At 33.1% G+C, this 26,427-nt stretch overlaps 1 protein-coding gene across 2 annotated transcripts; it reads right to left on the bottom strand.

Moving 5' to 3' along the window:
* Window positions 1–5,977: 5,977 nt before the first annotated feature.
* Window positions 5,978–22,418, bottom strand: LOC138708086 (uncharacterized). Of its 2 annotated transcripts, none has more exons than XM_069838245.1 (5): window positions 22,274–22,418; window positions 14,140–14,263; window positions 10,395–10,588; window positions 8,652–8,768; window positions 5,978–8,097 (listed from the first exon to the last, which is right to left on the bottom strand). In XM_069838245.1, the coding sequence occupies exons 1-5, from the start codon at window positions 22,402–22,404 to the stop codon at window positions 7,953–7,955; spliced, it is 711 nt and encodes a 236-aa protein (XP_069694346.1). In that variant the 5' UTR covers window positions 22,405–22,418; the 3' UTR covers window positions 5,978–7,952. The 2 variants fall into 2 exon arrangements, with proteins under 2 accessions (XP_069694346.1, XP_069694356.1); XM_069838255.1 differs by having other exon boundaries at window positions 10,395–10,522.
* Between the last annotated feature and the right edge of the window lie 4,009 nt (window positions 22,419–26,427).

Genomic DNA, 26,427 nt, shown 5'->3' with positions numbered 1-26,427 from the left:
TTTAAGCTATAGTGTTATACGCAATTCGTTTGAATTTTATTTTTTTTTCCTATCTTGTTTGAAGGACCACAAGGGCAGACATCGAGGACCACAGGTGGTCCGCGGACCATAGTTTGAGAAACGCTGTACTAGACTGTGGTGTCACTGTATGTAACTAGTCAGCGATGTATGCAATGGAAGGGTAAAGGAACTGGCAACCCTATCTCATTACCTCCTGGCTTAGTTGTCTCATGAGTAATGCTTTATTGGTGTCACTTGTTAGATTCAAACCTGCCTTTGGACAGTTGCCTAAACAACAACAACAATGCTTAAAAATAAACAAATCAAACAATAGAATGCCTTGCGTAAAGGAAAATTATTTTATGCTCGACCATGCCGAAATGTAGTAATTATACACCTAGTAGCAGTCCTTTAATGCATGTCATTAAAGTACAGGTGTTTAGCCAATTACAACTCAGCTTACAGGTGTTCAGCCAATGACAAGTCAGCTTTGTACCGTTATAAAACCGTAAGTATCGATTATTCTCGGATATGCAATCGAAAGAGAATTAGCGAAAAGTCACGGAGACTGGAAATCCAATACTGTCGCAGAAGGTTATGTTCTGTTACTATAATAATTAGCGTTAATTGTAAATAATATTCAAATAAATTCAATTTGTCATCTCGTTTTTCAATGTCGAATTCAATAATCAAGGTTATATCAAGTTTAACGAGATTACATCAAGGTCAATGACATTATTGTTCCTCGGAAAAAATCAATACTTTCGCGTATGCGTACATCTCACAATTCACGACCTAGAACAAGGTCAGTTCCGATCTTGTCAGATATAAATAAAATGTATACATCTGAATAATTTCAAGTTATAAATATTATCGAGCATAAAAAGTCGCATGAAACTCGCCTATAATGGTAATTAAGAAGCTCGTTTCATAAACATCCATAGTCGCTTCTTAATTACTATCATTATAGGCTCGTTGCATAATGTACTATTATCGCTTTCATTTTGCTATTGAAAAAAGTAAGATTTTGACTCTGGGGCATGTGGAGGGATTGTTATTATTATTTTCTAGGACTTTTCTTCTTTCCTGATAATCTCATTTCAATATTATTGTTCGATTCGAACTACACCTGATTATATCTACATACATCATTCGGAAAAATAACGAAACTATTGCCAACTCACCCTGTGATGACAGTATGGACAAGTAGACGTACCGGGTTGGAGTCCCGGTCAGGCCTGATGATTTTCATTGAAAGATCTGTAGTCACAGTTGTGGAAGGTAAGGTCGCAGTGATGTTTTCCTCGGAGATCTTTCATTTCTCCATGTTAGGCATCAACATTACTCCGTCCGACGTCCATTCCATTATCATTTCACAGCATTCTCCGGCAGTCGGCAGTCGGTTGGCTACGCACGGAGTTGGATGATCTAGGGAGGAGCGGGGCTACCAGCTAGGAACTGAGATATAGAATATTCCTAGCTGGAGGATAACACAAAATATCTATAAAGTCGCAGTACTGGACCTTACCAATCCCTTCTCCCAATACTTACTGGCTTTTAAGGAACCCGGAGGTTCATTGCCGCCCTCACATAAGCCCGCCATTGGCCCCTATCCTGAGCAAGATTAATCCAGTCTCAATCATCATATCCCACCTCCCTCAAATCCATTTTAATATTATCTTCCCATCTACGTCTCGGCCTCCCTAAAGGTCTTTTTCCCTCCGGCCTCCCAACTAACACTCTATATGCATTTCTGGATTCGCCCATACGTGCTACATGTCCTGCCCATCTCAAACGTCTGGATTTAATGTTCCTAATTATGTCAGGTGAAGAATACAATGCGTGCAGTTCTGTGTTGTGTAACTTTCTCCATTCTCCTGTAACTTCATCCCTCTTAGTCCAAATATTTTCCTAAGCACCTTATTCTCAAACACCCTTAACCTGTGTTCCTCTCTCAAAGTGAGAGTCCAAGTTTCACAACCATAAAGAACAACCGGTAATATAACTGTTTTATAAACTCTAACTTTCAGATTTTTTGACAGCAGACTGGATGACAAAAGCTTTTCAACCGAATAATAACAGGCATTTGCCATATTTATTCAAACTATAAATCATACTCAGAAATTGTTAGAAGTCAATATGACTGTAAAGGAGCTATAAAAACGTAGAAATTATAGGAACAGTCGAAGTACAGTCGCTTTACTCATCAAAATTTTCCCAGGAATCGAACTTTCGTTGTTCTGGTTAGAAGCATTGAATGAACTGAGCGATGGATGGCCTAGAGGCTGAGAGTAGTAATAATAATAATAATAATAATAATAATAATAATAATAATAATAGTTAATTATAATTGTTAATAATAATATTAATGAGAGTAATTAATTTTGTGACAATATTGTGATACGAAAGTGGTTAACTCTTTTCATCATACCGATTGTTCAGAAGAACCACAGTTTTCTTTCTTTCTCTACAATTATAACACAGATGTTCCACCATGCAACAACCTCTTGAGGATATATAGAGGTGCCATCTGTGTTCAACGTGCAAAGTGGCACTGTGCCTGAACGATAAAAGGAACTGAATAATTTCAAAGGAAAAATTATTCCGGGGATGGGTATAGATCCCGGGACCTTCGGCTGAACGCACCAACGCTCTAACCAATTAACCTACCCAGTAACTTCACCCGACAACGTCTCAAGTTTTCCCTTTGTATCCACATAACTCGAGTGGGTTGACAAGATGCCAGAAATCCACATCGAGTGTACACAAACTGTGTGTGACTTGAAATTGTGGTTCTGAACATACCTACAGTCACGTATATATTATGCAAAACTAGCTTTCAGGGAAAGCTCCCTATGAAGCAGATTCGAATAATTTCAAGGGAAAAATTGTCCCGGGGCCGAATATATATATATATATATATATATATATATATATATATATATATATATAATTTGAACTGGTAATGAAAATTATGAGAAAACGGCTGAACGGAGTTTAATAAATGACCTCTCATTTTGAACCTTGGAGCCCAAAGTTTTTCAGAAAAATGGTAGTTTTCAGTGAAATGTCAATTTTCCTACATCATTTTCCTATTTTCCAAAATCCATCTTTCGTAAATTTTTAGAACTATTTAATTGCATTTCAAAATAAAACAAAACACACACTACAATAAACAACAGACTATTACACGAAGGCCATGACCTACAGGATTGCTGACATACTTAGAGTTCAGATGGGTCAGATTCTTTCACATCATAATGCCAATATGTCGATCTTCATTTGTGTAATTTTTTGATAACGTATAAAAATAATTTACAGGCCTGATTCTCTGGTCTGTAGTTTTCCGAGTACAGCTGTGTATTCGATATTAAGAACTACAAAACTTAAGAATGTTTGGTGACATTATTACCATTAAAAATGAAATATTATTATAGTTAATGCAACACATAATGATATACTGATGATATGAAAGTGAAATACCAGTGAATTATAGACAATTTTCCGTAATTCTTGAATATTTATGTCGACGAAAATGTCAGAATAATCGTTTTCAATCATCTTAACTGTTGAGATGTATAAGATGCATTATAACACTAACCTTTACTAATGTTTCTAGCAAAATAACACTTCTTTCACTGCATAATAATACACTAAGATGGCGAAGCATCAAGAGACTCTGTTCTTGGGGTTACTTAGTTAACGAATGGCCTGCAATGAAATAATACGCAAAGCCTTCAAACATAAATTTACCTTTTACTTTCAAAGTAAAAGGTATAACAAAAATTATACAATATTTGCAATTCTAAAAATACGATCGTGCAAAAAGTAGTGTACAATATAGCCTACATGTGTTAAGTGCATAACAGAATCTCGGACATAGAACAGAATCGACTTCGCTTCTTTTTCCTAAATTTTCATCCATTCTGTTTAATACACTGAACCCTTTGCAGCACAGTAAGCCAAAAAATGAAAAAAAAAAAAAAAGTAATGTTTTTGTTTCTCATATCCTGGATCATAACAAAGATTCGATAATTTTTTATTTTAACTCTGTATATAATTAAAAAAATTATGGTCACTCCTTGCGGCCATTAAGCCATAGTAGGGATTTTGATATAACTAGTGGCTTGTGCAGCAAATGCTGCTAAGTTCATTAGAAGTTCAAATTAAATTTTTTAAAATTCATTTCCAATGAAGAATACCAGAAATTTTGGAAGTTATTTGCTTCCATAATAATGAAACATAGGCCTACCCCTCTGAATGGTTTTCTTCATGCTAAATACTTTTTATTTAACCTATACATCTTCAGTTCTTGAGTTCCAATGCGAAAACGCAAGTATCAATGTCAGAACGATCAGTCGGTTTTACATGTGGGAGTGAACCAGGTTATTGCGGATTGTAGGTTAGAGTTATGAAAATATCCTCTCTCCTCTCTCCACGTGCCCTCGTGCACCCGTGCCCCCGTGCCCCCGTGCCCCCGTGCCCCCGTGCCCCCGTGCCCCCGTGCCCCCGTGCCCCCGTGCCCCCGTGCCCCCGTGCCCCCGTGCCCCCGTGCCCCCGTGCCCCCGTGCCCCCGTGCCCCCGTGCCCCCGTGCCCCCGTGCCCCCGTGCCCCCGTGCCCCCGTGCCCCCGTGCCCCCGTGCCCCCGTGCCCCCGTGCCCCCGTGCCCTCGTGCCCTCGTGCCCTCGTGCCCTCGTGCCCTCGTGCCCTCGTGCCCTCGTGCCCTCGTGCCCTCGTGCCCTCGTGCCCTCGTGCCCTCGTGCCCTCTGGCTCTCGCGCCCTCGCGCCCTCTCCCCTCTGCCCTCTTCTCTTCTCTTCTCTTCTCTTCTCTTCTCTTCTCTTCTCTTCTCTTCTCTTCTCTTCTCTTCTCTTCTCTTCTCTTCTCCTTTTCTTTTCTTCCTGTTTTCTTGTTTTTTGCCTTCTTTCTCCATTCGCTTGCTTTCTACGTGATTCTCAATCTCTCCTACTGTATCTTAGATCCTTGTCATTGTCATAAGTTTCATATTCAATCTCTACATTGCCTTCAGCGTCATCATCAGCATCATCATCTGAACTTTCATCTATGATCTGCAGAGTAGTGTCGATCACCACGTAAGTTTTTATCCAGTGTTACTTTGTTAGATAAAACACACTTAAGGCAATAAATAAACTGCACTAACAGAAAATGTTCTATTAATACTATTGATACGTAAATCTAACTTACACTTCCAAATAATTATATCACAGTCTAGTATATACAGTCGCGAAGCTCAATACGTAGTAAATGTGCAAACATCAGATAGTTGCTCACCACTAGGATCGCTGATATCGCTTCATTACAGGCAATGCAAAATAGTACCGTGACAGTCTATTGTTTCTAGCACCCTCAAAACTCAAGCTTCGTGACTGTATATAGTATATTGTGATTATATCTCATAATAAGTTGACCAAGCGTGTAAGTTGCAACCTGCTGTCACGACTACTATAGTCAGCAACTGAAAGACGGAGGCATAGCTAGAAGAAGGAGGTGCTCTCTTGGCGGGAAAAGTAGTGAGGATCAATTGTTTATCCATTATACGTCAAAAATACGTACGACAGAAGTTTTAAACAATGGCATTACTTCCTTGTGAGCAGGATGAAAACAACTGTTTGATCACAGTATAGAGATATGTTCCCTATACTGTGGTTTGATTTCCCACATATCCTACAAGTTTAATACAAGTAGTGTTAAGTTCATAACAATAACCTTAGTATCTCGTTATCATTTCTTACGTCGTATAACAACTCTATGAGTTGTAACAATAATATTTTTCTCTAGCAACCAATCTGCGTATTGTAAATCGAACTGATAAGGCTTGTCAACAATAGAGGTAAGTACAAAAACACGATGGTGAAAAAAAAAATCGTTACCTCAGGGAAAAGCTGCAAGTATTAAATGAAGTTTATGAGTACCCTGCTCGTTTATCATATGTCAAGCTATTACTTAATAAGATCGCTGTTCCAATTAATGAAATGGGGTTTATTTCTTGTATATCATAACTTTTCTTATCACAAATATGTTACAAATTAAATTTTAATATAATCAAATGTTTTTTGAGAATTACATCCTATTAAAATAACAAATTTCAGATCCTTGAAACTACCAAATCTTCTGTTAGTTCCATTTATTGAAAGTCATGAGCATATTATTACTACAATAAGAATAAGAAAATGGCTAGGAAAGTACATTTCATATTATTTCTTGCCAAATAAACGGCAGTACTGTCAAATCATATTGTTAAGGGAAAGTTGTAGAAATTAATACCGGTAGCTTTTGCTAACATTTGCTCATAATCTATATAATCGGAAACTTTATAACTAGTGACTGCATTATTTATAAAAGGAGTAACCCGAAATTATCTTCTTCCTTGCCAGTAGTTACCTTCATGTCGACTGATTATCTGTGCCGGAGGCGGTAGAACTTTGACGGAAACCACTACCAAAGAATAGCAATAATTTTGTTCTTAATAATTCTATCAATTTTCCAGAAATTTAATTTTTCTTATGACATTGTTCCCTTTGTCAGTTAATTACACGAAATAAAAGATTTCAGGAAAGAAGTATTTTTCTCAAATATGCTGCAAGTTTATGCAGGGTGTTGCAGAAGTGATGGTCAAACCAGCGAATAGAGATTATAAAGAATGGACACTGAGCGAATTTTCCTGTGTTTTGTTTCTCTGTGCGCCAGCGTTTAGTTCTACTTTCAAGCGTTAGAGGTTAGTATAATCGAGCATAGGCCAGGCATAGGCTAAGATAATAATTGGGAATAGAGTTGAGACACAGGATCCAAACATCGCCTACCTTATTGCATAATCCACTAACGCTTTGCTTCAAATAAATTCAAGTTAACAGCTTTTCCTTATTTCTCAGTGACGAACTAGTTGTAATAATAATTTTTTATATTTCAGATTAATAAATTATATTACAAAATAATATAATACATTATAAAATTAAGTATCGAATTCGTTTAATATTTGTATATAATATAATATAGGTATATGGTTTTACTTCTCACAAGAGTTTTGTTTTTCCATTTTCAGTGTTATCAAATCGTTACATATTTTAATTGTTGTTGGGATCAACGTCTCAACTCTCATTATAAAGGAACTCTAGAGTCTAGACATTACAGTTAATGATGGATTTATTATTTTACGGATCCAATTTACTTTATTTGAGTTCATAATGCACCTAGATGTATTAATTATGTGTGTTATATTTCCGCTGTCGACTGCTAGCTGGTGTGATGTCAGCGCCAACTCTAGGGGGAAAGCAGAATCTCACGCTTTAGCTGACTTGAAGGTCATTGAAATCAGTCCGGCTACATCAAAGGTACCGACGCGAAGTGTCCATTCTTTATAATCCCTATTCGCTGGTCAAACATTTAGGGATAAGAAGTAAAAATGAAGAGAAGTAAAGGTCCAGTTAACATGGGTCCGAAAATTAACCGTTTACGAGATAATGCCTTTTTTTTTTTTGTTTATTTGTATTGGTTGTTTGTAATGATTTTTTTTAAATTTATTTGAGATAAAAATGCTGACATGTAACTTCCTAAAACCTAATAATGTAGGTACATTAAAAGCACTATTTTTTTTTAATTTGAACCTTATTTTTGTACCAAAACCTTAGTATCAAGAAATCAGCAGAGTCTGACCTACCAGAAATGTGTATTTGCATTAATATTTCGAAATCTAATTGGGCGGCAACAAATTATTACTTTCGCTTTATACTTTGTATGAAGGCAGAGAGAACATTGGACTTTTTTTCTGAAAACGAGCAAGTTGATGTGGATTTTTTCCTTTGATTTTTATATTAATATGCTCATGACTTTTGCTACGTCTCTCATATAAGTAGTTATAAGTAATAATTATTTGTCACTCAACTTAAATTTACAGTTTTCTTCTTCTTTTTCTTCTTCCTTTCACCAAGTAATTAATTTATTCTTCAAGGGATGTCGTTATGGAATCGATAAGCCCAAAAGAACATTTTGAGTATGCGACACGGCAGTTTTTACCATCCTCTCCTCTTCGTTCGGCAATGTTGAACGATGGTGGCAAGTTCTCATCCAAGGATGAAGACGGACTAGAAAAAGAAATAATTATCATTAGATTGTGAATATACTTGAAGCCCTATAATAAATGTTATTCTGCTATGATGATAACTTCTTTTCATTAGATGCGGAGGTAAATCCTCGAAACATCTCAAAGCCGTAATGAAGATGTAAGAGTCATGGAATTAAACGAATTAATTGAATTTTTATGAACCATGCAGAGTGAAAATTAACGGGAATCGAAATTAAAAGCTAGTACAAAATTTAAAAATGCTAGTTTATCTCTATAATGGGTAATTAAATGTTAGGAGCAATAGAGTTAGTACATAGTAATATTCAGAAAATGGGTATGAGTTTATGTTCTCTATAAATATTTAAACAATTGTCCAACATATTATATTTTATTTGTTAATTTATTATTCGTAGAAGGGTAGGCCTAACACTTTTAATGAAAAAAAATATATTTTAATGTTTCCGTGCAGTGTAGGCCCTAAACTGTTCGTAGGTAGTCGTAACTGTCAATAATCCATCTCTCTAATTATATCATTTATATTACAGGATAACAGAGTAATTAGATAATACTCACACGAAAAGGATGTGCAGGAGTTCCCCCAAAAGACCATTGTATTCATTTTTATACAATGGGGTTTGTGCTGCTTCGCATATTGTTCTTAAAATACATTCCATTCCGTCAAAGCCAAATCTGTAGGAAGCAGTTTAAAAGTACAATGATTTTGTTGCAAGGAAATTTCAATATAACATGACTAGAAAACAGAAATAGCAAGTATGATTGTTTTATAAAATATATGTATATGTAATTATATATGTATGAAATTATAGGTTAGATTAGGTTCTACTATAATCCGTGGAGTAATTAATGTTATTCCATTTAAAAGAAATCCAAGCTTATATAAAGTCATTTCAATCAGTAAAGAGTCATAACTACAATAATATTTGAGATAGAAAATAAAAACCAAAACATCACTGTGTTCAGGAAACAAGTTTTGCATTTGTTACTTTTTGCATTTCCATAGTTACCACTTTTCATTAAAACAGTATTGATTTTATTAGTACTGCTATGAGAATTAGAAAGTTTCAAGCCATGAATCTATCATTAAATGTTGGAACACATCAGGTCCATTGCTATTATTAAAGCTAAAGTAGTATTTCTGAAAGTCTGAAAATATTTAGAACACTCAACAATTTAAGAGAAGATCTATGTTCCATTCGTAATTTTATTACAGGGATTTCATTAGGAGGTGTGATGAAACTGGTTCTGTTGATAAGAAGAAGGAATCTGGAAGATCAAAGGTAAGTGCTGATAAAGTGTTTTAGGCAAGTAATGAAATAAATAGAAATAATTATAAAAAAATCTTTGCCTGTATGCATATAAACTAAAACCAGTGTTCGCACTCAAAATGTGACAAGCAGAAAAGTTATGATTTATTTGTGTTTTATTTGTGGTCGTTCAGATTCAACTTAATAATCATTGGTCAGCGATGTATGCAATGGAGGGGGAAAGGAACTGGCCATCCTACCCCATTATCTCCTGGCTTAGGAAAAGTAGAGGCAGAAGAAGTATAGGATAAAAGAAGAAATAGACACGAAGAAATAGGGAAGACGAGGAATTAGAGAAAGGCGAGGAAATAGAATTAGAAGATGTAAGAGAAAAGGAGGAAGTAGTGGAAGACAAGAAGATAGGTGAAGAAGAGTAAGTAGGATATGTTGAAGTAGTGGAGAAGTAGGAATCCAGGAAATTAGGACATGGGAAAAGACAAAGAATTAGCAAGAGACGAGAATGTAGAGGGAGAAAAGAAAAATAATTAGAAAAGAAGTATCAGAAGAAGAGCAGAGGAAGGTGAAGAAGGTGAGAAAAATAAGAAGCAGAAAATAGATAATAAGAAGAAAAAGTATGATAACATAAAGACGCGAGATAAATGTGAAATCTGAGGAAGATTAGGAAGTAGAAAAAGACGAGGAAATACAGGAAGAAGGAAAGAAGAAACAGAATAATAAATTAGAGAAGAAGTATTAACAGAAAATGCAAGGAAACAAGAGTAGAGTAAGGAGGAAAAATGAAGAAATAGAGGAAGAAGTAGAATTAAAAAGTGAAAAGAAGTTAAGTGGAGGAATTTGAGGTTAAAGCTATGGAAGGAAGAGGAAATGCAATACTTGGAAACAGCTTCTGAATATTACGTATTTTGAAGTTTCAGACGTACTATGTTTGCAGATTTGTTTTTCAAGTACCTCATGCGTGTATCAAATATTGTAAAATTATGTTCATACATCATATGTCCGTTCCCCAGAAAGATACAGTTTTTGTCCTAACCTATTGAATGTGTCCTCTAACAAACGATAGGCTCCAGTTCTGTCTAACTCCCTCGATGTTCGATTTCTCCCTTCCAAGTCAAAGGGGTAGATGAAATCCTGAGCGTCTTCTGGAACATGGTAATCGGCCTGCAGGAACCAAGACTCGGACAAGTCACCTTTGACGTCGATTGCGATATTTGCAGCCAAAACCAACTACATGAAATGAAATATTTGAAATATATAAAGTAATATGATATTTCATTATTATGGAAGATATTTCAACATGAAAATAATAGAGAATTTTACTTACATGAAAGCTAATATTGATCAATTTTCGATATTATTTCAGTCTGTCTCTTTTGAAACTGTTTACAACATTCGGAACATAGCGAAATTTTTACTTGAAAGTGTAATCATATAGGCGTAACCTTAAATAAGTTACAAATAGAAGTTGTATAATTTAATTATTCAATACTGCTGTGAGCCATACTATTCTTCTTCATTTCTCGAAAAAATTCAAATAAAATATTAAGTTATTACGAGTTTCTAAAAAAAATATTTTCAAACAAAATGTAAGCCTACATTTTTGCCTGCTAAATATTACCTAAAGGGAGTATTTTTAGCGTATCCCCGTATACAGGAATACCAGATTCGGACACAATGCAGAGGAAATAATAAATAGGCCTGCAAAGAAAAACTTTTTAAAAACTTTTAGCTCTCCTTTATGTATTTTCTTGTGCTGAAGCCAGAAATGACATAAAAAATGGGACATAACGTACCCTTTTTACACAATAGTAATATGCGTTACAAGAGCGGTATGTTGAAGTTTTCATGCTCGAGGAAAAGTTTGAAAAAGCGAAACGTAGTTGAGCTTTTTTAATTTCCGAGAATTGAAAGAAAACATACCGCTCGTGTATCATACATTATTTTGTGCGAAGATCGTTTATTACATACCTGAAAGAGGAATTTCTAATTAGTTGCAATGAAATCTCCATCTTGGTTTCTGTTCAATGACGGCAAATTAGCAAAACAAAAATATCTATCTTCAACATTGTTGCTTTAAAATGTTTTCTGTGTTTATTATACTCCAGCAGGCCGTGATACACGTCTGTCTTTTTTTTTTCCCCCAGTCTATAAATGCGAACTTAAAACAAACGGCTTCCTTAATGTTACATGCATCACAAATGCAGTAACTTTAGTGGAGTTGTAGAGTTACTTAATTTTTGCAAATATTTAAAAACAATAATTAACAGTGCAATTTAGGTGAATTATTACTATATTGAAAGTCTCTAAAAATAATTTGTTAAAAGCCTAAAGCAGTAAAATCAATATGTCACTTAAGCGGTAAGAAGAGGGAAATTGTTATGTGTGTTCGGTTGGGAATAGGCCTACTGAATGTGGAATTTTAGACTTACCGCGGATTGGTTTTGTGCGGAAACCAAGCAAATACGAACGATCTCGCGCAAAACTATATTTTATGTTTTATAGTATTAACATACTGGTGATTCTGCTGCATCCACGACACAATGCTCTAATGTAAAGTTTTGTATTAACCTGTTGATGCGCATCAGAAACTTAATATAGAAGGCTGTATGTTGTAGAAAGTGGAAGTCCTGAAGAGTTTACCAGTGTGAACTCAATGATTTAATAAGAGATTTGGGATCACCCAAAGGAAAAGTTGAGCTTTTACGTTCCAGATTAAAAGAAGTGTATTGCTGATGCCAAGAACTTCTCTTCAGTGGTATAGAAATAGAGAAGAGGAATCTACTCCCTACTTTTCACAAGAGGGTCCCTTAGTATACTGCAGTGATATTCCTGGTTTGTTATGGAGGTATTAATCGATTCCTTTAAAAAGAAGTCCTTAAGGCAGTGATCAGTGCTTTTACACAATGGCCAGAAATATGCTTCGTTACCTGTTGGTCAATCGATACACTTTAAAGTAACTTATGGGAATCTTGAACTGGTTCTTACAAAGATAAAATATAAAGATCATAACTGGGAGATCTGTGGAGATCTGAGAGAGTTGTACATGCTTCTTGGTCAGCAGGCTGGGTATACTAAGTTTCCATACTTCCTCTGTGAATGGGACAGCAGAGTAAGAAGCAGCCATTGGGAACAAAAACACTGGCTACAAAGAATATCTCTTGAACCTCACACAGGAAGAAAAGCAACAAACGCAACTTCACCATGAAAAGAAAAAGTCAGTATAAAGCATTTGACTGAATGCGACTTGTTAATTATGACAATCTAATAGACTCTCACTTTGAGAGAGGAACAGAGATTAAGGGTGTTTGAGAATAAGGTTCTTAGGAAAATATTTGGAGCTAAGAGGGATGAGGTTGCAGGAGAATGGAGAAAGTTACACAACGCAGAGCTGCACGCATTATATTCTTCAATTGACATAATTAGGAACATTAAATCCAGACGTTTGGGATGGACAGGGCATGTAGCACGTATGGGCGAATCCAGAAATGCTTATAGAGTGTTAGTTGGGAGGCCGGAGGGAAAAATGACCTTAAGGGAGGGGAGACGTAGATTATTATTATTTATTTAGTTGGTTATTTAACGACGCTGTATCAACTACTAGGTTATTTAGCGTCGATGAGATAGGTGATAGTGAGATGATATTTGGCGAGATGAGGCCGAGGATTCGCCATAGATTACCTTGCATTCACATTACGGATGGGGAAAACCTCGGAAAAAACCCAACCAGGTAATCAGCCCAAGCGGGGATCGAACCCGCGCCCGAACGCAACTTCAGACCGGCAGGCAAGCGCCTTAACCGACTGAGTCACGCCGGTGGCGGGAGACGTAGATGGGAGGATAATATTGAAATGGATTTGAGGGAGGTGGGATATGATGATTGAGACTGGATTAATCTTGCACAGGATAGGGACCGATGGCGGGCTTATGTGAGGGCGGCAATGAACTTGCGGGTTCCTTAAAAGCCATTTGTAAGTAAGTAATAGTTTTTGTAAACTATACCTTTAATACTTGCCACAGGACATGTTTCACTTCATCACTTTTCCGTGTTAAATTCAATAACGCTATATTTACATTGCTGAAAGTGGCAATGCATGTTGCGGAAAAATGGTGGGTGATAGAGAAAATCTGAGGTCAGTTTTGGATTCAGCACCCCAAGAAACTATTACCATAGCACAGGTTTTTAGAAAAGTTTTTATGATCCTTAATTTTGCAGGCCTGTGATAATTTTAGGCACAACTTACGTCTAACACAAGAAGCTTTAATACCATTATAATTTTAATAACAATTATAGGCCTATTCGTAAGAGTGTGTTTCATTCTCGGTTATTTTGCTTCTCCGATTTGTGTGAAATAATAATAATAATAATAATAATAATAATAATAATAATAATAATAATAATAATAATAATAATAATAATACGATAGCTTAGTGCTAACTCACTGGGCTTACAAGCCAGAGGAGGCCTGATTTCAAATCCTTGTTGATCCACTCTAAAATTTATTAATCACTTATGTTGGGCAAGCCCGTGGACGAGACAATACAGGAGTATTCTCCGGGTACTTCTTTTCTCCTGTGATATCCCAACAATTTTCCATTAACACCATCATCCATTATGAGCGTAATGTAGAACCACTGCATTTAATGCAGTCTGGATAATCTCTGTTGAACTAAATGTTCTATGTTCCTCGGCACTAGCGACATCTATGAGCTCGCTCTTGGAGTCGGAGCGAATAACATCAAGGTCATTGGAGAAAAAAATGAGAAACACTCAAACTCACCCCCATAACTGTTCCTTCTGGGAAAACGACGTAGCGCAGTCGTCGTGAGAGAACTGGTAGGTCTCCATGTCCATCCAGATCGCAGTTAATATTGTGTACGGCTATTATTGCTACGGATATGAGACTGAAATAAATAATTTGTAGTTCAATGTTAAGACGACTGTTATTCCCTAGTTTCAGACTATTTTCACATTTTAAAGACATCAGTGTTGCAGTAGCGGCTGGTGATCGAAATCCTCGGTGAGGCCATATGCAACTATTTCAAGTGCCTCCGATAGGAAAAGTTTATTTATGATATTAATTATTGTTATATTATTAATATCATGATTACTGTATTATTATTATTATTATTATTATTATTAGTCTATTATTATTAGCCTACTATTGATGAAAAATAATGTCACTCACCAAATAAGCTGTTATGCTGTGAGTTTCAGTGATCGTTTCAGTTTGATGAAGCAACCCACATTATGTGTTGAAAATCCCCTCCTTTCTGTTCTTTTCATTTTTTTCCCTTGACAGCAACGAACAAGGCCAACAGAGAAATTTTACACCACATTACCATATATTATTTCAATGTACCGAAGTACATATGATATTTCCATGCAGATATTCTGCGTCATCATACGATGATCCGTCGGATCTCGGCCAACTAGTCACTCATAACGAGTGCACCTCAGCACATGTGTGGACTTCGGTCCTATGTTCATAGACATCTATGACGTAGTGCAGAGGGCGGCCACTAGAGGGAACCCAAGAGTTGGAACTCAATCAGAGACAATTCTGTTCGACGCCGGGGTTGTATCCGGTGTGGCTTAGTGGATAAAGCATCAGCACGTAGAGCTGAAAACCCGGGTTCAAGTCCCGGCGCCGGAGAGAGTTTTTCTCCGTTCCATTACTCTTTCATCGTACCACATTACCACTTAACCATTTATGTTGCCCATACCAGGATGCAATAGAAACTCGCGTTTTAAGATTATCTGTCAGAAAAATTGTCAGCGATGTCGTAGGTATCTCGGCAGACTCTCTCTATTTAAAACTTCCTTTCTTTCAATATTATTTCTTCTTGAAAAAAGGACACTTTAACAATGAATTAACTGCACCAGCATTATTTCTCGCATTTGTTTCTCTTTATATTTTCCCGAAATACATAACAACATTGGCCCAGATTCACTACCGTACTACGAAATACAATAGTACAACACCCTAGCTTAAGTCATAAACTGAGACATAAGGGGAGGGAATAGTGTGGGTCTCTGCCTGCCAAAGAGCTGGAATTTGTGTTATTTATGACCTATTTAGGAAGACAAGTCATCATTGCTATTCCCACCCCACTCTACCCTTGAGGCCGGCCCATGGATGTGAGGAGTGAAACCTGACCATGCCACGAGGCCAGACGAATTGTGCCTCGGCTACAACGTTTTAAGAGCAAGCTCAAACCCCGCGAAAATACAGGAAATTCAGAAGACAGACCCGGCACGAACGATTCTGGCCTCAGGAACAAATTTTACTGCAAAACAGGTCTATATACATCACAACCAGACCCGGCACGAGCGATTCTGGCCTCAGGAGTAAATTTTACTGCAAAACAGGTCTATATACATCACAAAGTTTTAAAATGCTTCTACAGCGATGCTTCATTCAAATAACTAATACATTATATAAAAACACAAAATTTGATTTCTGTTAAGCCAAGTGACTGAGGCCCGGCCTCACTTGCCTCAGTCAATCAGCCGCCACTGCAGTGTTGATTATCACTTTCGAAGTCTTAATTAACATTTAATGTAGTGTATATGTTTAGCATGATTTTTTTACTTCCATAATCATCATTATCATCAATATACTGTAATTATCGTCATCTTCATCAATTAAAATTTAGGTGTACTTGAAAGACAGGCGTTTTAAGAAGAACATTTCGAATTTGGACATACAGTAGAAGAGGCTCCAGAGACCAATAATAACGAAGAGAAAATCATGAAACTTATAAGTTACATAAAAGCCAGATGTGACGTCGAAAAATAAATCAAGAATACTTAGGTCTTAATTTGTCTTAACATTATGTGGGATGCCCCCTGAGCACGAGTATGCAACTTACTCTTTCTGGGGTGCTAGAGTGTTTTATACAAAAACCAATATGTATCTTTGTTCTGGCAATACATTATTATTGCTATTATTATTATTATTATTATTATTATTATTATTATTATTATTATTATTATTATTATTATTATTATTATTATTATTATTATTATATCTTTGGTCAATTGATTAATGTAGACTATTCCATTATTTCAATTATCTCATTGTACTAATTTATAATTTTATAATTATTATTTGATCAATGATTGATGTAGACTATTATATTGTTTGTATTTCATCTCATTGCCATTTTCTATCATTCATTCTCATCATCATTTGTTGTTTTGTTTTGTTTTGTATCGTGCTAAACTGTAATTGGCCTTGTGCTGTTGTTTTTGCACGTTAATATTCTAAATAAATAAATAAACAAATAAATAAATAAATAAATAAATAAATAAATAAATAAATAAATAAATAAATAAATAAATAAATAAATAAATAAATAAATAAATAAATAAATAAATAAATAACTATTATTATTATTATTATTATTATTATTATTATTATTAGGTGAATTGCGTACGTGATAGGAGCAAGAAATAACGGGAAATAAAGAAACTCAATAAAAAGAAGGAACGTTAAATAAACGATTGAGATACATTGAAATTCTTGAAAGATATATAATATTAGTAAAAATGGTTTGTGCAGCTTCAAAAATATAACATCACAGATATTTTGGAATAATTTCGCTCAAAATTGTTTCAATAAAGAGAATCCTTCAGGAAAAGTACTAAGAATGCCAATGATTTTGTCGTCAATGATGATGATGATGATAATAATAATATAATAATAATAATCATAATAATAATGTTAATAATAACTGAAAAGTTTTCTTTTCTCACTGCAAAGTTTTCTTTTCTCAATCGTAGGCCTACTATCAGGGACTGGAATGCTTTACCTGCAGACTTACTAAAGGCTTTACAAACAACCAAAAATGTATTTAAAAATAGGCTTAAGGACTTTACTAATAGACGGTAATTATACACAGTATTTAAAGGGTGTAAATTATAGTTTGTTATTGAAGTGTTGTGTCAGTAAAGTGTGTTGTGTAAGTGAAGCGTGTTCCTGTCAGTGAAGCTTTATAGTTTATAGCTAGTGACAGTGCAAAGTATTTGAACACTGAAATGTTTTTGAAGTGTTAGTGAAATCAGGATAGAATGAGTGAAATGTGTCGTAGTTCCAGTGCAGTGAGTGAGTTGACAGCGAAATGAGTGTAATGTTGAAAGGTACTTGTGCAGATATGAATATATCATACTCGTGGGTTTTAGTTCGAACTTAGGTTTAAGATACAAATTAGATTTATTTTAAATGTTATTTTAAGTGATCGTGCTTAATTTAATTTAGGATATTCCCTGTTATTATTATTATTATTATTATTATTATAAATTATTGTTAGTATTAATTATTAGTATCATTATTAATTGTATTTTAATTAATAAGTTTATTATTGTCATTTTTGAGTGTAATTAGATACCACTACCACCGGGTATATACCCATTGCAGTGTGAATAAATACATACAATAATAATAAGAATAGTAACAATAATAATAATAATAATAATAATAATAATAATAATAATAATAATAATAATAATAATAATAATAATAATTAACCCTACTTTGGTTTATTGCTCTTTCAGGCAATTTAGAACTCCTAATCTACTATTAAATTATAAAAATGCATATGTATATATATATATATAAATTATTTAACTAGCTAGCGAGTACAAATTAAAATTATAAAACAAAAATGTTTCTAGCCACTACCGTAAGAGCCAGGCTCGTGTACGGTGTGGTCTTAGCCAATAATACAACATAAAATTTACAAGGACAGTTTACTAAATACAGTAACTTAATTCAAACCAATAAATAACACAAAAAAAAGAAAAAACACAATTAATATAAATTGATAAATTGACAATAGGACAGAAGCCAGTGATATTCAATAAAAAACATGAATATAGTCTACAGAAATAAAAGGGGTAAAAAAATACACACATTTGTTAATATTATATATCATGAATAATTTTATAAATTTCTTTCTTAGAAGTTTCAATGTTAAAATATTTCAAATTTGGAAAATGGTTTGTAATTTTATTATAAAGTCTCGGGCCGAAACTAGCACCATGTTTAAGAGCTGCACTTGTATGACATTTAGACTCAATTAATGGGAAATTAGACTTTTGTCTTCGAGTACGATATTCATGTCGATTAGATTTATGTTTTATTTGATTTCTGTGATATACATACATACATTACATACATGTATACTGATATACTAGTATCAAAGACGGACATACACCAATTTTATCGAAATTTAGTTAGGGATTGGTTATTATAATATTTTTTGGACTCTTTACAATTCTGTGATCCTTTTGTTCCAGAAACGCTCATTTTTGTGATGCTTTGTGAACGTTTAAGTATGTTGTTACTTTCATAATCGGACACCTCCATTGTTTCAAATGCAGACATGACCATTTCAACCAATCAGATTGCTGGAAATGGCTTAAAACTGTCATGGCGACCAGTTAATATTTACATTCTGACGAGGTTACATATTTTAATGATTACATTCCCTTTTATTTCGAAATTTGATTGAAATATAAGGATTTTGGGGCAGCTCGAGTTCAATAAGGAGAGCAATATGTTGAGAGTACGCCTGAATGACTAGAAAACGTAAATTTAGTTCTGAACAATGGAAACGTGCTGAAGAAAAACGATTGGAAATGAATCATTCACCAATAATTTAGGGGTCAAAGTAAATCCAGAGAAACTTGCGGGTGTACAGAACTTACTAAGTAAACACTTTGGAAGTGAGTGGAAGGAAAATCCCTTTGTTTAGTGGCATAGTACTGTAATCTAGAACCCTAATAAAATGTAGACACTTTAAATGAACCACATATTTTCAGTGCAAAATTGCAATAAAATAAGAACTAAAACTGAAAGTGATATTATTATAAGAATTGAATAGAAATAACATTTTAAATTTAATTTTTCTACGTATTCCAGTTAAATATTAGTTTCAGAATAAAATCATAACTTCCATAGAATTTTCTCATCTTTATCCTGATTCTCGGTTGTGTGTTTCAAAAATGGACACTTGCACCTTTATTTAAAAAGCGGACAAAAGTGAATCTTAATTTCAAAAGTGGACAATGTAATTTTTAAGTATGTTTTGAAGTACTTTAAGTTAACATTTTTAAGTAGAGACCTGAATTATTTTAATACAGTTAACAATTTAACACACACAATTGTTATACAGTATCTTTTACTAAAAGGTAACACAAGTGTAGTAATTACAGCCAATAACTCCAACGCATTCCAATCTTCAACAGAGGAAATTTTCTTCAAAATATGTGACTGGTTCTCAGTCAATAAATTAGTATTAAACTGTGACAAAACTAACATAATTCAATTTAAATCGTGTCCAAATTCAACCTCACAAATTTCTAGCGCAATAATTAACAACAGATCCCTATTAGAAACAACTACAACCAAATTTCTTGGCTTAAAAATCGATAATGTGTTAAAATGGAAAAATCATATTAAAGAAATTAGCTCCAAACTAAATTCAGCATGTTTTGCTATTAGATCTATGCAAAAGATAGTAAATATCAATACCTTAAAAACAATATACTTTGCATACTTCCACTCGGTAATGAGTTTTCGAATAATATTCTGGGGAAATTCCACAGATAATAACAGTATATTTCTATTACAAAAAGAGCAATTAGAATAATAGTAGGTGCCAAATCTAGGGAATCTTGTAGGAGTATTTTCAAAAACTACAAATAATGCCCATGGCTTGTCAGTATAAATTTTCATTAACAATATTCCTCTTATGCAATCGTGAAAACTTTGTAACTAATTCAACAGTTCATAGCATAAATACACGTCAAAAAATGACTTTCATACTCCATCGGCAAGTCTATTGTGCTATCAAAAAGGAGTGCGTTATGTGGCAGTAAAAATTTTTTATAGCCTCCCCATGGATATAAAAAATGAAACTCAAAACATAAGATTATCTAGGGCCAAATTAAAGAAGTACCTAATTTCTCACGCCTTCTATTCTGTAGTTGAATTCATGACATTCAATAACACTTCATGAAATTGATACTAAAACTTAGTGTTGTACTAGTAGACTATATTGTAAATCTCTTCTATATATATTTCATGTAGACTGTGACTATAAATTAAGACTTTGTAATAGTATTAAGTTTTTTGACTTGTTCCGTATTCTAGCTGTGAAGCAATGTATGAATACCATGGAATGTTAATAAATACAATACAATATAACACAATAAAACAAAAATATGGTTTTATGACAAATAATAAAAGGTTCACACACATTAAATGCGTATATACATACATTCATACATACATATATAAACAATAAAATTTACTATAGTACATACATATTTATATACGTATATACATACGGCAAATATAGGCTATACAGTGTACGTATATTTATATGTATACGGTATTGTATTATCACCATTGTGGTTGAAATATATAAACTTATATTGTATTATCTATACTAATAATAAATCTGTAGCCGAAATTTTTCTGGTAATTTTCGATTTTCCAAAAATAATTGGTCCTAACATATATAATTAACCACCCTGAAATCGAAAATCGCATTTTTGAATTTTTGTTTGTATGTCTGTCTGTATGTTTGTTACCTTTTCACGCAATAATGGCTGAACCGATTTCGATGAAAATTGGAATATAAATTAAGTTCGTTGTAACTTAGATTATAGGCTATATGTCATTCAAAATACGTTTTTTAAAAGGGGGGTTATAAGGGGGCCTGAATTAAATAAATCGAAATATCTCACTTATTATTGATTTTTGTGAAATATGTTACATAACAAAAGTTTCTTTAAAAATGATTTCTGATAAGTTTTATTCTCTGAAAAATTTTGATAAGATTGATATGTAATGAGATAAATGAGTTTTAACATTAAAATAACTGCCATCTAAGGCGGTGTATTGAAATAAAAAACAAATGACTTCGTCTATAAGGGACCTTGGACATAACAATCGAAAGCTATGAAACATAGCCTACAGACAATGTTTCTGTGTTTGTATGAAGTAATATCTGAAGCTAAATTAACCGATTTGTGTAATTAATTATTATTTCATAATTGGAAAGTGTAGTTTCTCTGGATGGACATAATGCTATAATGTTATTACAGTAACTTGTGAGTGACTTGAGGACAGGTAAGATTAAAATAGCTTCTTATGCACAGAAAACTTGATAGGTTATTCTGTATATTCATTTCCTGTATTTCTTATAATAATGTTTATGAACATATACATTTTTATCTCAGAGAATTAACGAACAACGAGAGTGTATTAATTTAGTATGCAGTAAAAGTACGTTAGCTTAGCAATCCATTATTTTATCATTAAAATTTTAACTATGCTCAATTGAATCGTGTTAAAATACATAAAATATATATGCAATAAATGCAATGCAAAAAATTGGGTAATGAGCCAAGCAGATTATGTTGCGCTGTTGTAAAATTTGTTCCTCCTGAGATTCAAGAGCTCCCACAACAAATTAAAAACTTTCTAATTCGAGTACATCCGTTATCAACACACTTTTTCATAATATAATATAATATAAACATAATAATAAATCTGTAGCCAAAATTGTTCTGTTGATTTTCGCTTTTCCAAAAATAATTGGTAATAACAATTAATAACATGTTAAAGGAATTGTCATTGCACCAAATGAGTGGTCTCCGGAACAAAATGATCGCATTTTAATATTTTAAATACAATTTAAATTAAGTAACATATTAAACGATTTATCCTTCTATCAAACACGAATGTTCCCTGGATCAAATGTCCTATTTTAATTATGTAATTACTTTATATTTATTTCTAACAGGTGCAGCGGAGCGCACGGGTACGGCTAGTTACTTAATAATTTAGACTTAAATGTGAAATACAATGGAAACTAGTGAATAATCTCATTACTTACAGGATTTGAAAATGTGCCATCACCTTTCTCATTGAACAGTTTCCATACTGAGAAATAGCAAGACGAAGTTCCATATATTTTAAAAATAAAAAATATATATTTGTTGAAGGTCTTGCTGTACCGGGAATCATGACTGGTAAAGTTTACGGAAGACACTAAGAGAAAAGGGAAATATTTGAAGAGCAAGTTGAATGGTCTGTTGACGAGCGATTCACGCTTGTCTCGAAATCAGTCTGCACTGCACTGTAATATAATTAACATTACATGCCACACTAACAAAGACACCTGTGACTGAAATTTTTCGGTTCCAGATTGTTTATTTATTTCATCGAAAGAAAAGCATAATGTGCTATACAATTAAACATTTCAATCACTCGTTATCTTACGCACTCATCTAGCCTACCATCCATTTATACGTAAATCAATTCGTTTAGCTATCCATTATACACCGTCGGTAGTCAACTATCTATCCACTAACTTATCCATATATAATTTATTAATCCATATGTCTATTCATTTTCCTATCCATTTCTCCGTTCTTGCATTTCGCTAATTAATTATGCAAATATTTAATTATTTTCAGCGTCCACTAATTCATAAAAATCTTTTATGCTCGACCATGCCGAAATGTAGTAATTATACACCTGGTAGCAGCCCTTTAATGGACCTCATTAAAGTACACCTATTCATTAAAGTTCAGGTGTTCCACCAATCAGAAAACACCATTGTAGCAATATGAAAGCTCAAGTATCGATTATTCTCGGATATGCAATCGAAAGACAACTAGCGAAACGTCACGGAGGCTGAAAATCCAATACTGTCGCAGAAGGTTATGTTCTGTTACTATAATAATTAGCGTTAATTGTAAATGATATTCAAATAAATTCAATTTGTCATCTCGTTTTTTAATGTCTAAATCAATTTCAAGGTTATATCAAGATTAATGTTTATTTTACTCTCTAGATTATATCAAGGTCAATGACATTCGTTTCTCGGAAAAAATCAATACTTTCGCGTCTGCGCACATCTTACAATTTACGAGATATTCCACAAGGTCAGTTCCGCTCCCCAGTCAGATAAGAATAACATGAATACCTATAAATAATTTCAAGTTAGAAATATGGTCGAGCATAAAAAGTCGTATGAAACTTGCCTATAATGGTAATTAAGACGCTCGTATGAAAATTATGAAACTCGCTTGCGCTCGTTTCATAAACATACTCTCGTCTTAATTACTACCATTATAGGCTCGTTGCATAATGTACTATTAATTAATTAATTTAAGTAATTACAATTCCATTCATTAATTAATCCAAACATCATCCTTATTTTCATTTACTTATTCAACAGCCTTTCATTTATTCTCGTAGATATCCAAATATTTATTCGACCACTCCATTCATTCTCATTTCAATTAATTTATGTCCACCAACCTCTTCCATTCGCGGTTATATCACAATCTAGTATATACAGTCACGAGGCTTGAGTTATGAAGTTGCTAGGAACAATAGACTGTGCCGGTACTATTTCGCATTGTCTGTAATTAGGCGATATTAGCGATCCTAGTGGTTGGCAACTATCTATGGATGCATATTTACTTATTTATTTATTTATTTATTTATTTATTTATTTATTTATATTGCTAGTAAGTTTGAAATGAATACAAATTCATAAATATAATGAAAGATAAACTAGCCCACTCCTGAATGAGCAAGACTCGTGCTCAGGAGGGGATTCCAATACATACAAAACTAAAATTAAAATTGAGAGTGAATACAGATTAAATAGTGTTTAATATGTTTAAACCCAAACTATAAATCCAATACAATTAAAAAAAATTTGTTTATTAATTTGGAGAGGATTCGTGGTTGAAATATTATTGGAATAAAATTTGTTTAATAATCTGGGACCTTGACTCATGCTATGATAAAAAGCTGCATTGGTTTTACATTTTGGTTCAGACAAACGGAGAGAATTCATATTTTTAGTTCTATATTTATGTATATTCCTTTCAAAGTTATTAAAATTCCTATGAAAATATTTTAATAAAATAAAATAATACATTTGTTTAATGTTGAAAACTTTGAAATGTTTAAACAATAATTCAGTTGGGTAATCTATCTGCTTTTTTAAACAAATTTTTAATACTTTTTTCTGTAGTAAAATTAACGGATAAAGCTTGGATTTAAAAGTTCCACCCCAACCTATAATACCATACATAAATATAGATTGAAATAATGCTAAATCAATTACATGTAAACAGTTAAGTGACAAAATATTTCTTAGAATAACAAAGTAACATAATGTTTTAAGTAATTTATTACAAATATAATGAATATGATTATTCCATTTTAAATGATTATCAATAATTATATCTAAGTATTTAATCTCATCAACTTCATTAATAACTGAACAATTGCAATTTATATCGGAACAATCAGAATTATGCATTTTAATTTGTAGTATAGACGAAATTAGTTTATTACCTTTATTATTTAAAGAAAATGGGATAGATATTGTTTTATCTTTATTAATTAAAAGTGAATTTAAATCGAACCATTTTTTTATTAATTTTAAGCCGCAATTTTCATTATAATAAGCGTCAGTCCAAGTTTTTCCACTAAAAAGTAAAAGAGTATCATTAGCATACGAATATAAATCATCTTCATATTCTTTAAGGTCAATCATTAAAAGGTCATTAATATATATTAAAAATAAAATCGGTCCAAGGACTGTTACTACATATTTAGCTTCGTGACTGTATATACTAGACTATTTATTTATTTGTTTAAATTTAAATATACAGAATAAAGAATATAATTACAAACAAACAAGAAAAATAGAAATAAAATAATACAACATATAAAATAGGAGATACAGTAGTATTAACAAAATTTGAGACCGAATGAGCAGCGCCTATAAGAGAATATAAAATAAAATAAAATAGGAAATAGAATTAAAATTACAGTTACTGAAATTATATAATACAATATTAATATAAGAGAAATATAGAAAATAAAAAAAAATAATAAAAATAAATAAGTAAAATAAAATAGGAAATAACATTTAAATTACAGCGGCAATGGAATTATATAGGCCTAATATAATATTAACACTAGAGAAGAATAATATCACACGTGAAAAGTAGGACTATATAATATATATTTCAAAATTATAGAATACAAATATAATATAGGTTGATAAATTCATACACATAGGCTATAAATTTATTTAATTAAATTGAAGATAGCAACACGTTTCTAATTTTCTTGTTATATGTTAGTGGGTTACGTGTTAGAAGTTCTGGGTGTAATTTAGTTAAAGCATTGTACAACCGAGGGCCAAAATTTATGCTATGCTTTAGACCAGCTGATGTGAGACATTTAGGTTCTACTAATGTTGAATTAATATTTCGTCTTGTGTCATAATTATGTGTCTGTAATACAAATTTATTACGATTTTTATGATAAAATTTTAACAGCGTATACTTATAAATTTGTTCAATATTAAATACATTAAATTCAGAATAAATTAATTTAGTCGGATAATCGAAACGTTTCTTCAAACAAATTTTAATTATTCGTTTTTGTAGTAAATTTAACGGACTAAGATCAATTTTTGTACTTCCACCCCAAACAATTATACCATATTGAATGACTGTGGTTATACTCACTCACTCACTCACTCACTCACTCACTCACTCACTCACTCACTCACTCACTCACTCACTCACTCACTCACTCACTCACTCACTCACTCACTCGTTCTTGTTTTCGTCAATTTGTATATTTCCCAGTCTTTCTCAATGTAGGCCTACTTATTTTAATTCACATATTTATTCAACCACTCATGCATTTGTTCTTATTTTCCTTCATTCATTAATTTATTCACCCATTCTTCAGTTCAGCCTTGTGTATTCAATCTATTTGTAAGTACACTCCTCAATTCGTCCTTATATTTAATTATTTATTTAGTCAACCACTCCTCTATTTGTTGCTATATATTTGCTGCGCTGTGCAATGCCGCTTCCACTGAACTTCAGCTAGCGTTGAAAAATAAAATGTATGGATTGTGTTAGATGAGGCTATACAGGCACAAAGTCTGCTTCAGGGTGGAATATTTCTCAAAATAGAAAATAACTGTAAATACCCGAA

This window comes from Periplaneta americana, chromosome 1, assembly GCF_040183065.1.
Source record: "Periplaneta americana isolate PAMFEO1 chromosome 1, P.americana_PAMFEO1_priV1, whole genome shotgun sequence".
NCBI classification, from domain to species: domain Eukaryota; kingdom Metazoa; phylum Arthropoda; class Insecta; order Blattodea; family Blattidae; genus Periplaneta; species Periplaneta americana.
This window is presented reverse-complemented; position numbering and strand designations above follow the sequence as displayed.

Bases quoted from the DNA above. Each gene is read 5' to 3' on its own strand.
- LOC138708086 (XM_069838245.1), bottom strand. From the start codon at position 22,404: ATGATTCCCGGTACAGCAAGACCTTCAACAAATATATATTTTTTATTT. The intron at 10,589-14,139 runs GTGAGTTTGAGT...CATTTCATGTAG, and splicing joins CAGAAGGAACAGTTATGGGG to TTGGTTTTGGCTGCAAATAT. The intron at 8,769-10,394 runs GTTAGGACAAAA...TGCTTCCTACAG, and splicing joins TTAGAGGACACATTCAATAG to ATTTGGCTTTGACGGAATGG.